The following is a 12,466-nucleotide window of genomic DNA, read 5'->3' as shown; positions in this document are numbered from 1 at the left end:
ATCACAAGATCAGTTTGTCTAACCAGGTCACCTGGTAGCTCAAGTTAAAGAACAGAAGTGCTTGTCACATTCCTCATGTAGCCATCATCACCTCTTTTAGGCGAGAAAGACCTGATAGTGCGACTTTCTCTGGGTCTTACAAATTGACTTAATATAGTGACTTCATAAATAACTAAAAATTAAAGCAAACACTTGCCAGGTCTCAGTGAAATATTCCAGATGTTTTTAGGTCCTGAGTGACTTGGATCCTATCCTATATTTGTAGACTGTGGACTCGTTTCAAGACAATTGCAGTGTACAAAAATATAAAATCCTCACATTGAATTCGGCAAGTACTCAAAAAGACTTTTGTAATAGAATTGTGAGCACTAGCTCATAAAGGAGTTAAATCTGAACCATAGTCTAATCATGACTTTCACAGTCCCTGACATATTTCTGACTTTGACTATACACTCCATAGTAAAACCTAAAAAATATTGCCTTGCATTTTAGCCACTCACCCAAAAAGCACACACAATCATGAGACTTTTAACTATTTATTATCTTGAAATATGTTACAAATCACTAAAAATAAGAACAGCATTTTAGCATTTGTACAACTAAAGAACCTGATACAGACAAGGAAACCTAATTGTACAAAAATAATGATAATATTGTTACACAAAATCCCCCCCGGCCTCTTCAAAAGTAAAAATGATAAAGAATACAACATCCTCACATTAGTGTGCAAACCGTTTATACAGATGGAGACGTGCCCTTTAGTATGGCAACAAATCCTGATAAATTATTTAAATAGCATTTATCTACACACACAGTCACTCAAATTGACCTCTCACAAACTGCTAAAAACAAAATGGAAAAATAATTTATCTGCTAAAAACAGCATTGGACACACACGATAAAGCAAAAAGTCTCCCATATTCTCACTGTGGTAGTTTTCAAAACTGGTTGTATTTAAATGAAATGACATTTAATCTACAACACATGCTCCACTAATACTATAGTACTTTCAATGGAAAATTAAATGCATGTGTTCGTATTGATCGACGGTAATGAGGTAATATTTGCACATCATTTATTTAGTTTAACATTTTTCCAAAAGGACACAAGTGCCATGAAGTTCTGTTACCAGAAACAAAACAAAATAGTTTGCAAGTCGCAAGTTGGGAAGAAATTGATAAGAGCAACACATCCAGTTTCTAAAACCTGATGACTCCTCAATTTGTTATCATTTTTTTACTCAGATTATACTTATACTTTTTCAAAGTATCCAATTTTTTGCTGCCTACATTGTAGGCAAGACTCAATAAATTACATGTATTTACATAATACCTAATTCAAAACTCAAAAGATGAAGATAATAAGCCTTGGGTGCGGTGTGGTGGAGGGAATGTAGTTTATGGTGATTTTAAAAGGCGCTCATTTTTACCTGAGAATTCTTTACAAATTCTGGACTAAAATCAATACATTTTGCATAATGAACTACATTGACTTCTCAATAGAGTTTCTCCTTTTCTTCTGTTTTCTCTTCATTTGGTCTTAGGTAGATGAAGTACTTTCATTTTCCATCCATGGCCAGTCTTCAACGCGCAATCATGAACACAAACATCGCCTTATTTCGATTTGTAAATTTTCTTCAGTCATACATCCTCAATAATGAAGATTCCTATAATGTTATTGCTGCCATCATCCTTTGAGTCCTTAAGAAATGTATCTTTCAAAATGTGCAACCTGGTAACGTAAATTGAATATTTACTCAGTCTTTCTTTGGAATATCTATCCAGAGCGTAATATGATGTGGAAGGTGAGCTCAAAAGGCACACAGGCTGAAGAGACAAAGCTGAGAAGAGGATGTAAAAAGTTTGGAAGTGCATAGTTGTCTATGGGGAGCCCTGCCCGCACAGAGATGAATGAAGTCTTTCAGAGAGTAAGAAAGCAAGGAGAGCTGGGACAGAAAGGTGCTGGTGTCCTACAGGCAAAGGCGGGGAGGGAGGGAATATTTTCCTTTTTCTCGCCAGCTTTCCCCGCCCTTGTGGAAGGGTGGAGGAGAAGGGACTCTCTGATCCTCAGCCGGCACTCAGCCGTTTGGTGCTCAGCCCAAACCAGCTTCACATTACCCAAGGCCGCCCACATGCCCTTCAGCCTCTACGGGTGTACGCACTGTACAAGAAAGCGTTGAAATCGGTCCCTGGACTTTTAAAAGAGAATAAAAAATGTTCATACTACTAAAAGGTGCATTCCTCAGAACAGCCAGTTTTGTGCATTTATACATCTGTGGGGAAAAAAATCAAACAAAAGAATTGTTGGTTACATATGATTGTTCTAGTTAATGTCAATAGTTTATTCCGACATTAATTCTTACCTCTGCACTCATACTTGAGGTCTGAGAAGTAAACCATTTCCTGGGAGAAGACAAAAAGTCCTAGCCTGCCTCCTGCATATGTTTTGTCATAGATGCTACCAGAATCTGCCATGATCTTCTTTCCTTCGTACATCACAACTCTAAGCGAGTGAAAAAAACATTGGTGAGAAATGATCAAATTCACTCAACATGAAAAACGAATGTTAACTTTTCTTCTCTCTACCTGATAAGGCCTGTTCTTGGTCTGTGGATCAGATGCCATCTGTATGCAGTGTAATCTTTCCATCCGACATTCTTGGGGTCATGCCAAAGAGTGCGGACCTAAAGCATGAAGAGATAACCATTAAAGGAAAAATTTGAATATCGTAATAGTACACCCTATAGGGGAGTCATATGGATGGTCATGAATTAGGTCACACTGCACCTGTCCTGCAGTATTCCCGGTATGCCACAATGCATTCCTGAGGTGTTCTCCCGGGCCAGTTGTGGAATTTACCACTTTGATTGACAAACCAGAGTAGCCTTGGGCTTTTGTGGGTTTGTTAGACCAGTAAGTCTGAGTGATCTGCTTCCACATCACCACATAAAACCTGGAACTTGACTGATATCCAAACACAAAGCCGGCATAGTCATCATCCCTCTCGGTGTTGATGAAGAAGGTCCCACTAAAGTCAACGGAATTAAACTCATGGTATCCTAAGAAAGAGAGAGAGAAGGATCTAATATTGTACTGTACATCCTTGACTAGTTTTAATATTAGTATTTTCTTACTTACCAACAGCAATACCGGGGTCACAGTTGACAGTTTGAACGAGTTCTTTACCCTGGTGACGGACTACCCAATTTGGATCAATCTGCGAAGTTCCTTTCGGGTCTAGAGGAACCATTTGGAATTTTCGGAAGTCCGTCTCGCTAATGTCAAAGTTCTCAGGACACACATCATAAATGTCAGGTACATTGTCTTGGTCAAAGTCATCTTTGCATGCATCTCCACGACCATCACCTGCAAAAAAAAATTGAAAGTTTGTTGATGAATGCGAAAAAATGAAGGCGTATTAATTGCAAATTGTAAATTCCGACCCTTTCCCAATAATCCATTGTCCTTACCATCAGAGTCAATTTGGTCCGGATTATGTGCGAGTCTGCAATTGTCTTTGTCATCTGGGATCCCGTCATTGTCATCATCGTGGTCACATGCATCTCCTTTGCCGTCCTTGTCGTGATCAGCCTGATTAGCATTAGGGATGTACGGGCAGTTGTCCAAGTTGTTCTGGTGTCCATCCTCATCAATATCCTGATTGCTGTCACACTTGTCCCCCACACGGTCATCATCTGAATCCACCTGTAATGGCAATAAGGGATAGTAGCAAGAAATTAAGAATCTGCTGCCAAATTTTAAAGAGATGACATTGGATTACAAACTGAAATGGACCATCATCAAATTTTGTGCTTGGAATTGAAAGGCATTCTTTGGAAAATGCTGTGTTTTTACTTCTTTCAGCACCATCATACATGTCTGGACTTGACTTTTAGGTTAAAAAAAGTACACATTTCAAGCAAACTTGGTCATTGCATTCCTCTTTTCCAGTCTAGCATGGCACAGGTGCATTGCGCTGTCCAGTGGTGAAGCCCATTCTTCAGTGAAATTAAGCTGAGGGCCTCCTTTTTCACGTCTAATGTCAATGGCCCATTGAAAAGACCCTGATCCCCAAACCACGCCTATTCAACTCTGCCCGCGAGCTCTACGTGGGATTTCCTCCAGCATGTAAAACTCAGACTGACACTTGGGTAAATGACTGAGTCACTGTCTATCTCTCTCTCAACCACACACAGGCTTGAAAAGGGACATGCTGAGCTATGGAAAAAGACTAAAACATGAATGCGTATTGTGGCTGCTGGATGAGCCGCAAGGAAATGAGGAGGGTGGAGTGTTCACACACCTGATCTGGATTATGTTCCAGAGGGCAGTTATCACACATGTCTCCCACCCCATCCAAATCGCTGTCTTTCTGGTCCACATTGTACACATAGGCGCAGTTATCCTTCTCATTTAGTATTCCTGGAAAATGTACACAAAGCAGTATTTTTTTAAAATAAGTCTCATCACGAATAGCTATCCTGAAGAGTCAAGCCCTTACCGTCTCCGTCTATGTCCACAGCGCAGGCATCTCCCTCTCCATTGTTGTCTGTGTCTGTTTGGTCGGGGTTGCTATTATAAGGACAGTTGTCACAGCGATCGCCCACGTCATCGCGATCATAGTCGTACTGCCTGGGGTTGAAGATAAATGGACAGTTGTCCTGTTTGGGCGATATGGAGAGGAACGTTAAGGGTGTGTGTTCAGGTGCATGTCCTCGTCATCTGCCTTCAGACTGACTGAGTGGATCTATTTAGAAAGAAGGAGATTCATGGAATGAAAAGGTGCTTTATTTTTAGGTCAGATCCCACTTCTAGCGTTGGAATTTGTGCACAGTTGAGTCCCTTCAGACTTGAACCTCGGTGATAGAATTTGAGGTTTTGGCCAGCGAAAACATTTGCTTTCCCCCTGCCAAGCCCCGCTCACCCGTCCAACTAGCTTGGTATTTCTTGAATGAAGAACTTAAAAAGTCTCAGTCATTTCCACATGCACACTCTCATGGGACTTACTCTGTCATCAGGGATTCCATCATTGTCATCATCAATGTCACAAGCATCTCCAATGCCGTCCTGATCATAATCTTCTTGCCCAGAGTTAGGGAGGTTAGGGCAGTTGTCCTGAGTTAATAGAAAGGACCATCAATCTATTCTAAAACTATTTAAAATATGCTGTTGCAACTTCATGATACCAACCTTTTTGCAGTGGTAGGTGGCATTCTCTACACAAACCAAGTCAGCATTGGGCCAACCATCCAGATCAGTGTCCTCTCCACAGATGTGTCCATTACCAGCATATCCTGGTTTACACTCGCATCGGAACAAGGGTTCCGAGAAATGTCCAAGGTAGTTGCAACGTGCGTGCTTATTACAGTTATGGCTTCCGTCCAGGCAAGGATTTCGGGGGGAGCACACCTAAAATAAAAGACTAAAATCATGTTTTTGCCCTCTGAAAAGGCAGGTCTGAGGTTTCGTGTATGCACCTGTTTAGTAGCAGCAGCCTGCTCGACACCTTTACCAAACGGTTGAGGTCCTGAATAACGAGGTGGGCAAGGAAGACAGTTGTAGCCAGGATTTGTGTTCTCACAGCGATGTACACCATTAAACTCAAAGCAAGCATCTGGGACCTCTTTGCACTATAAGAGGAAGCAGAATATTAATCATCCATCATGTGATTCGCATTGGATTGCAGGTGAGAGCTATTTATTGAAGATTTTACCTCATCCAGATCTTTGCACTTAATACCATTGCCAGTGTAACCAACAGGGCATTTTCCACACTTCCAGGAGCCATCGGGAAAACTAGTACACTTTGCTCCGGCGAAACAGGGGTTTGATTGGCAGCCATCTGAAAACAGTAACCATTGTTCAAGGTCTGAATTGTTATTTCAGGTACCAGGTATTTCCAAATGTTCCTTACCAATAGGACATGTTTTGTTGTTGCACATCTCTGTTTCTTTGCCTTCACCAACACACTCTTTACCATTATATTTTGGTGCAGGATCATTGCACATACGTTTACGAGTGTGAACACCGCCTCCACATGTAACAGTGCATGTATCCCACGGTGACCAGGGTCCCCAGTTTCCATTGACTGGGGAACACAAGGAAAAACATGATTATAGCTATTGTTGTTTTATAAATGGGCTTAAGGACCCACAAGTGCAATTGAATGGACCCAAAACTTACTGGGGCATGGAGACTTTTGACATTTTTCCGTTTGCCGACCCTCTCCCACGCAGTCTTTGCCTCCAAGTTGGGGGGTTGGGGAATTGCAAAGACGGATTCGGGTGATGACACCGGCTCCGCAGGTAACCGAACATGAAGACCAGGGTGACCAATGGCTCCAGCTGCCATCCTGCTTGACTGAATTGTTCAAAAAAGATTTTTTTTTTAAAGAATGCATTAAAGTGACAACTATAATGAAATTGATTACTGTTTTGGGTAAGACAATCAAGGTGGTTCACTGGGGTCAACTTACAGCGCTTGTCGCACTCCTGGAGATAACAGTCACGGGTCTGCACAGAGGTGCCCTCGCAGTTGTTATTGATGCGGTCGCAAGAGCGTCCACGCTGCTGGATGCCACGCCCACATGACACGGAACAATGGGTCCATTCAGACCACGGCGACCAGCCGTCCTCTGCATAGTCGCTCGCTGAGGAGGAGGGAGATGGCAAGAATATGGGAAGGAGACACAATGAAAGAGCTATTAGAGAAATGCAGCACTCCCCCACTACACACACAAACACCCTCCAACCTAAATGACCTGGGAATTTTTTTTTTTTAGAGCTGGGCAGTAACACTGTGGATTTGCGGCCTTCGCTTTGTGGATGGGCAGAGATTGACGTAGAATCATTTTGCCCCCTATCCTAATGATACACAGGGATGTCCCATTAACATTTGTTTTCCTAAAGAGGATTTTTTTTTTGCAAAGGATTGACAGTTTGCAATGACTTAAACAAGTGGCTAATGTCTATATGAATGTGAGCTCAGCTGTTTATTTTGGTTTTAGTGAAGGGTTGCAGCCAAGCCTATACAGGTATGACTAAAATGTCACTTGTCTTTTTGTGGATTGCCAGAGTCAAACAATTTTCTTTCCCACTTTGACCAATTTGGCAAATTGCAGGCATCTCAGCTTAAAGAATTCAAAGTTCCCTTTCAACACAAAGCAGCAATGTTTCCAACACATAAGTAGCCCTTTATTTACTCCAACATAAACTCAGTTAAGTCATCTCTAAAATTAACATACGTTCTCTTAAACAGAAACCCTAACACGTAGAAAATATTTGTGGCTTTTATACGGGAAATTACACCGAATCCCTTTTAGGGAATGACTGGGGCAGTGTCTCAATGAATGCTCCTTCCACGTTCTGGCTTACACAACATTTATAGTACTGTATGGCACATTTGCAGGGTTAGAATTGTAGTGTACAGTTGAGCTTCTAATGTCAAACTAAAAAAATATAGGAAATAATCTGTTCGAAAAAATCAATAGTCATGTCACCATAAAACATTTTTAAGATTTAACTTTAGAAAGGTCTGTATGTTTTTAGTAGTGGTAAACCTTAGTCAACTTTCTAACAACGATGTCGATTGAAATAAAAAGTTAAATGAAGTAAAATGCTTACGTGTTCCACAGCGTGGGCAACACTCTCCGTCTGGTACAGTTGCATTGGCGCAGGGAATCAGAGGACAGGAGATCTTGCGACACACTGTTGCAGAGTTCTACAATAAAACATTTATTAGTATAATGATTTTAAAAAGAACAGATTGTTTCAAATGTCAGTGAAGGGGCCGTAACCAAAATGGAAGTTGACTGAACCATCTCCAGTCAAGATGGTTTGTTACATAACTTGGATAAATTTGAACCATTTCCATTCAACAATGTTCACCAAGCCTGGCGTGATAAAGAAAAATCCAGATGTCTGTCTACAAGTGCAGACCCCTGCTGTCACCAATTTATCAGCTGTGTCAGCAAAGCGAATAAATATGGCCAAAACCCTTGTAAGAGGAAGCCAGTTTCAGACGGATGACCTAGACGGAACGGCTGTGCCCTTGACATTAAATGCCAGACAGCCTAAAAGTGCAAAGCAAGGATTACCTTATCATCTGAATGACTGCTCCTACTGCCTGCCTGCTTGCTAAGGACGAAGTGTTCTAAATTACACGTAATGCAGCACTTAAACTTGACCTCCTGAAGCCAGACATCTTATCACGACCAAACATGTTCACCTTATCATTACTGACAGCACAAGTTAAATTGTGGTAATTGTTTGTGTACCTGCTGTATTTGCGGGTGTTCATTATGTGTCCATCTGGATTTGTGCATGCACAAACCAGTCCAAACATAATGGTATGCTGCCGTAAGATCAAGTCTGAGACACACCTGACAAGTACACTCGGTGCAGTCATCAACGGTCCACTCGTCTCGGTTCTTGTGTACAATGCCATTGTGGATGCAAACGCCACCGTGGATCCCGATACGAGTCTTAATCAGCTTATTTTCGTTTGTCTGGAGGGACAAGGCATTTGTGTGGTTTACATAGCTGATTGTTGCTTGAGCAACAAATGTTTTAGCGAAAAAAGAAAGATAGAATACAGCACTTCACAAGCAGAGAAAGAAATTAAGTTACAGTGATGACTAATTTTGCAATATAACAGGGATATCCATCAAAGGCAGTGAATACACTGTAATATTGAATGGAATAAACATACTTTTAAATCTACACAATAACAAAAATCCCCCAACAATGCACTCGGCAAAACTTAACTGGACAGATATGTCAACAAAATATTGTGTAGCAGAGTAAATAATATTTTGATCATTATGATTTCAAGCACTAAATACGTAGTACTAAAAGTACTGTTACATGCAAACACATATACACAGACCAAAGTGTGATTTGCTCACCAGCTTTCGGAGCTCAATGGACAGTTCCTTGACCACCACACCGAGACCCCTGAGCTCCTTGAACATGCTGACAAGGTCCTCGCAGGAGAAGCCACAGACCATCTGTAGATCTTCACCATTGCAAAAAAAAAGTTTTTTTTTAAAAATTCATGTTCATGTCTAGGTTTGTGTAATCAATCATATGGAGCAAAAAGCAGGAATGTCAAACTATATCACATATGTACTGAGGATGGTTCACCTTTAGTTTTATGACCCGTGTACTCTGTCCTGATGGCTGAGGAACCATTAAGATTCTCCATGATTGTTGAATCTGGTGCTGGAGAAGAAACATAAACACATTACATAAAATCCAGTAAGTACACAAGTGTGTGATATTCAAACCCCCTGACCCACTCCACATTAAATGCCACCCTGGGGAATAGTTTTTATGTAGTCAAATATTGCATATAAACAGTCATAAAACAGAAGGAGGGGGAGGGTAAACAGACTTGATGAATTACTTACATTTCTGACAGCCCTTGTTGCGAAGGATGGCATCCAAACTTGTCCCAAAAACAAAGCGCACGTTCTGAAGGACCCCCTGTAAAGATTTGCATTTTTTCGTTAAAATGTTGCGTGACTGCCTTCCGATAGATGTTTATTTAGTATACATACTCTGCAGTTTATTGCACAAGATGCCATTATAACAAAGTGTTGCATCTATTATCACTTGTCTGCTTTTAACACAGGAGATAAATTCCTTATTTGTAGTTGGAATTCAAGGCTTTTTGCGCCCGTGTAAGACGTATAAGAAAGCTCCTAGGAGGACAAATGCCTTATTGAAATAAATTGAAGGCTTTTATTGTCATTATACAAGTATAATGAGATATAAAGCTTTACCACGAAGCGCACAAATATCATGTCTCCCCCCAAAAAACATGGATGGTATGCTGATTGGAAACTCTAAATTGCCCCTGAGTATGATTCTGAGTGTGAATGGTTGTCCATCGGCTTGCCACCGATTCAGGGTGTCCCCGCCTCTGCCCTGAAGTCAGCTGGGATAGGCTCCAGCACCCCCCGCGACTCTTATGAGTCAACAAAATAAATAAGTAGGGAAGTGCACCAGAAACAACAACAAACAAACAAACGAACAGATAAATAACCAATAAATAATAATAATCAATAAAGGCATAATACATAAGTAGTCAACATAATAAATAAGTAGTAGTTACCATACTATCTTGGAGTTAAAGGGACGCACTTACCATGAACCTGTCCTTGACGGCTCCTTTGCCGATTCGGAGTTGCGCGTTGCCCGGCATCTCCTGGGTCAGGATGCTCTGGATCGGTGCGTCCAACTCGGCGTTGTTGACTTCCTCGCATCCAGCATACAACTGGGCCCGGTCCTCCTGCACGAACAGCGTGATATTCTTCCAAGATCCCGTGGCCAGTTCCGCATCTTCAATGGAGACCAAGTGCTGCTTCTTCTCGGTGGAGAAAACAATGTCCAGAGTGTTGGCTTTTCCGTTGGAGATGATCTCGAACACTGGGCCGGAACCGTCCTTTTTCTCCACGGTCAGAAGACCACCCCGGGTGCGCTTGGCTTGCTTGAAGTTGAGCAGCAAGAGGAAGCCCCTCTCTGCATGGATGGAGTCGATCAAGTCCCGGAGGGCGCGCTCGGGGACCGGGGGGATCAGGTCCGGGTTGAGGATCTTGTAGGCGGGGCTGTACGGGTCATCTCCTTTCACCTGGTTCACGCCGTGACTTTTCTTGGGCACTTGGATCAGGTCGAACAAGTCGTACACGCTGTTATCCTCGCCGCTTTCTGTGGGGTTTAATCACAAATGGCACTCATTCTTTTTTTTCTTTTGCTTTTTAAAGAGAAAATACTGCAATCTGCCGGTTCAAGTTGAATCACCTGCAATTCTGGCACCCTCACAGGTCCAAAGCATCAATAACAAAAATATACCCGTCAGCTTCATGATAGTAAACTTTACTGCCTTGAAGAGAAAAATGAATTCATTTCACTTACAATGACTACATTTATAGTTAAAAAAAAAAATCAATCTAACTTTTCCTCTTAAACTCACCTGTTCACAAAAATAGTCAATCAAAAGTAAGGAGAAAAATACAGCAAAATATACAAATCCAGGAATAATCCTTAGGAATTGATTTGCCTTTTTAAAAATAAGACAAAAGTTCCTTTTTCCATCAAGATGTATACATTTAACGTCCTGGATGGGATCAGTTGCAATAAAAAGTCCCTTATAAGCTGAAGGGTGACAAAGTTCTATTTAAATAGTTTAATGCCATTCCCAACAAGTGGCCTCGTCCAATCAGAGGTTGGGAGAAAAGGGTCGAGTTTATCATCCATAGGGGAGAGAGAGAGAAGGAGGGTGAGGGAGGGAGAGTGGAGAGAGAGAGAAAGAGAGAGAGAGAAAGAGAGAGAAAGAGAGAGAGAGAGTAATAGTTCCTCTCCCTCAAAATATAACAGTTTCTTTTAATTTACTATTTTAATGTCTATAACCTAGTATAACCCAATAACAGTTCAACTATACTTTCAAAACTAAATATTATATTTAGTTTCCTATAGATTCCATATTTTGAATTGTTTTTTCTTTGCCAGAAATTGATAAAAGAGTGATCCATGAAAAAAATGATGCCAAACAGGTTTTGGTTCATTTGAAAGCCACCAGAATGATGCAGTTCTATTTCTGACCACTAAGAGTCGACATCTGCACAGTAGCCTGAGGCAATCTAAACCTTGGCAGGGATGAGGTTTTGCCGTCAAAGTGCGTGTGGTGCATGAGTTCACTCAGGACTGACATCACAAGTAATGGTCTTCACTGTCTGTTGACAACTTGGAGGAATGTAAAAAAAAGAGTAATCTATCCACGCGACGTATTACAACACATGCATTAAAAAAATGCACGCGCCTATGCACAAAGTGCACGTGAGTTGGGGAGGGCTAAAGGCATCTGAAGCTTGAAGTTCCACCCAGAGAACTCAATGGGGTCAGAGTCAGGTAACCTTTGTTGGTGCCTGCGTGTCTCTTGTTTAATCGGGAATGAATTTGCACCCTATTAAAAAAAAGAAAAATGAATGGAACAAGTACAAAATGCACCATGACTGCCCAGCTCCTTCTACTGGCTAACTCAGAACCTACAGGCAACAATAAGTTTGCAATTAATTGATGAAATCAATCAATTTTAGGAGCTGTCCTCTCCAAGAAGAACAAAAGTGCAGTAAGTAAGATGTTGATAAGAATTTAACTGTGTTTTTGTTCAACATTCTTAGGACACCCTTAAATAAAGTATAATACAGTACCTAGTCGGAATAATATATTGCAAGTAGTGGTAATGGAAAAAGAAACTAAAATGACTTTTTAAATGCAAAAAGCGCATGGCTGCAACTTTTAAATATCACTTGGAATGTATTCTTGAGCTATCATCAACCTATTATTAGGTTGCCAGCTTCTTTTTATGGGCTTCCATGAACAATGTCATTTACATTCCAGAGCGCATGAGAAAGAGGAGGAAATAGACATGATGGTGAACCAAACTGTCTTAAGTAATGGCTGCCTA

The 12,466-nt window shown here is 41.1% G+C and overlaps 1 protein-coding gene across 1 annotated transcript; it reads right to left on the bottom strand.

The window, feature by feature from the left end:
* Positions 1-523: 523 nt before the first annotated feature.
* On the bottom strand, positions 524-11,162 carry thbs1b (thrombospondin 1b). The gene is made up of 23 exons (XM_077587383.1): positions 10,973-11,162; positions 10,801-10,882; positions 10,148-10,707; positions 9,408-9,483; positions 9,142-9,219; positions 8,904-9,013; positions 8,379-8,504; positions 7,621-7,717; positions 6,474-6,647; positions 6,182-6,358; positions 5,913-6,086; positions 5,713-5,840; positions 5,477-5,629; positions 5,190-5,408; positions 5,007-5,114; positions 4,501-4,660; positions 4,303-4,421; positions 3,470-3,704; positions 3,138-3,365; positions 2,787-3,058; positions 2,586-2,683; positions 2,363-2,502; positions 524-2,272 (listed from the first exon to the last, which is right to left on the bottom strand). The coding sequence occupies exons 2-23, from the start codon at positions 10,862-10,864 to the stop codon at positions 2,265-2,267; spliced, it is 3,504 nt and encodes a 1,167-aa protein (XP_077443509.1). The 5' UTR covers positions 10,865-10,882; positions 10,973-11,162; the 3' UTR covers positions 524-2,264.
* Between the last annotated feature and the right edge of the window lie 1,304 nt (positions 11,163-12,466).

The sequence above is a fragment of the Stigmatopora argus genome, chromosome 19 (assembly GCF_051989625.1).
Source record: "Stigmatopora argus isolate UIUO_Sarg chromosome 19, RoL_Sarg_1.0, whole genome shotgun sequence".
Lineage (NCBI taxonomy): Eukaryota > Metazoa > Chordata > Actinopteri > Syngnathiformes > Syngnathidae > Stigmatopora > Stigmatopora argus.
The sequence above is the reverse complement of the archived record's forward strand: the minus strand, read 5'-3'. Positions and strand labels throughout refer to the sequence as shown.

Excerpts from the sequence above, each read along its gene's own strand:
- thbs1b (XM_077587383.1), bottom strand. The coding sequence starts at position 10,864 with ATGAAGCTGACGGGTATATTTTTGTTATTGATGCTTTGGACCTGTGAG. Across the intron at positions 4,422-4,500 it reads TGTGGACATAGACGGAGACG|GAATACTAAATGAGAAGGAT; the intron begins GTAAGGGCTTGA and ends TACATTTTCCAG. Across the intron at positions 3,059-3,137 it reads TGACCCCGGTATTGCTGTTG|GATACCATGAGTTTAATTCC; the intron begins GTAAGTAAGAAA and ends TCTCTTTCTTAG.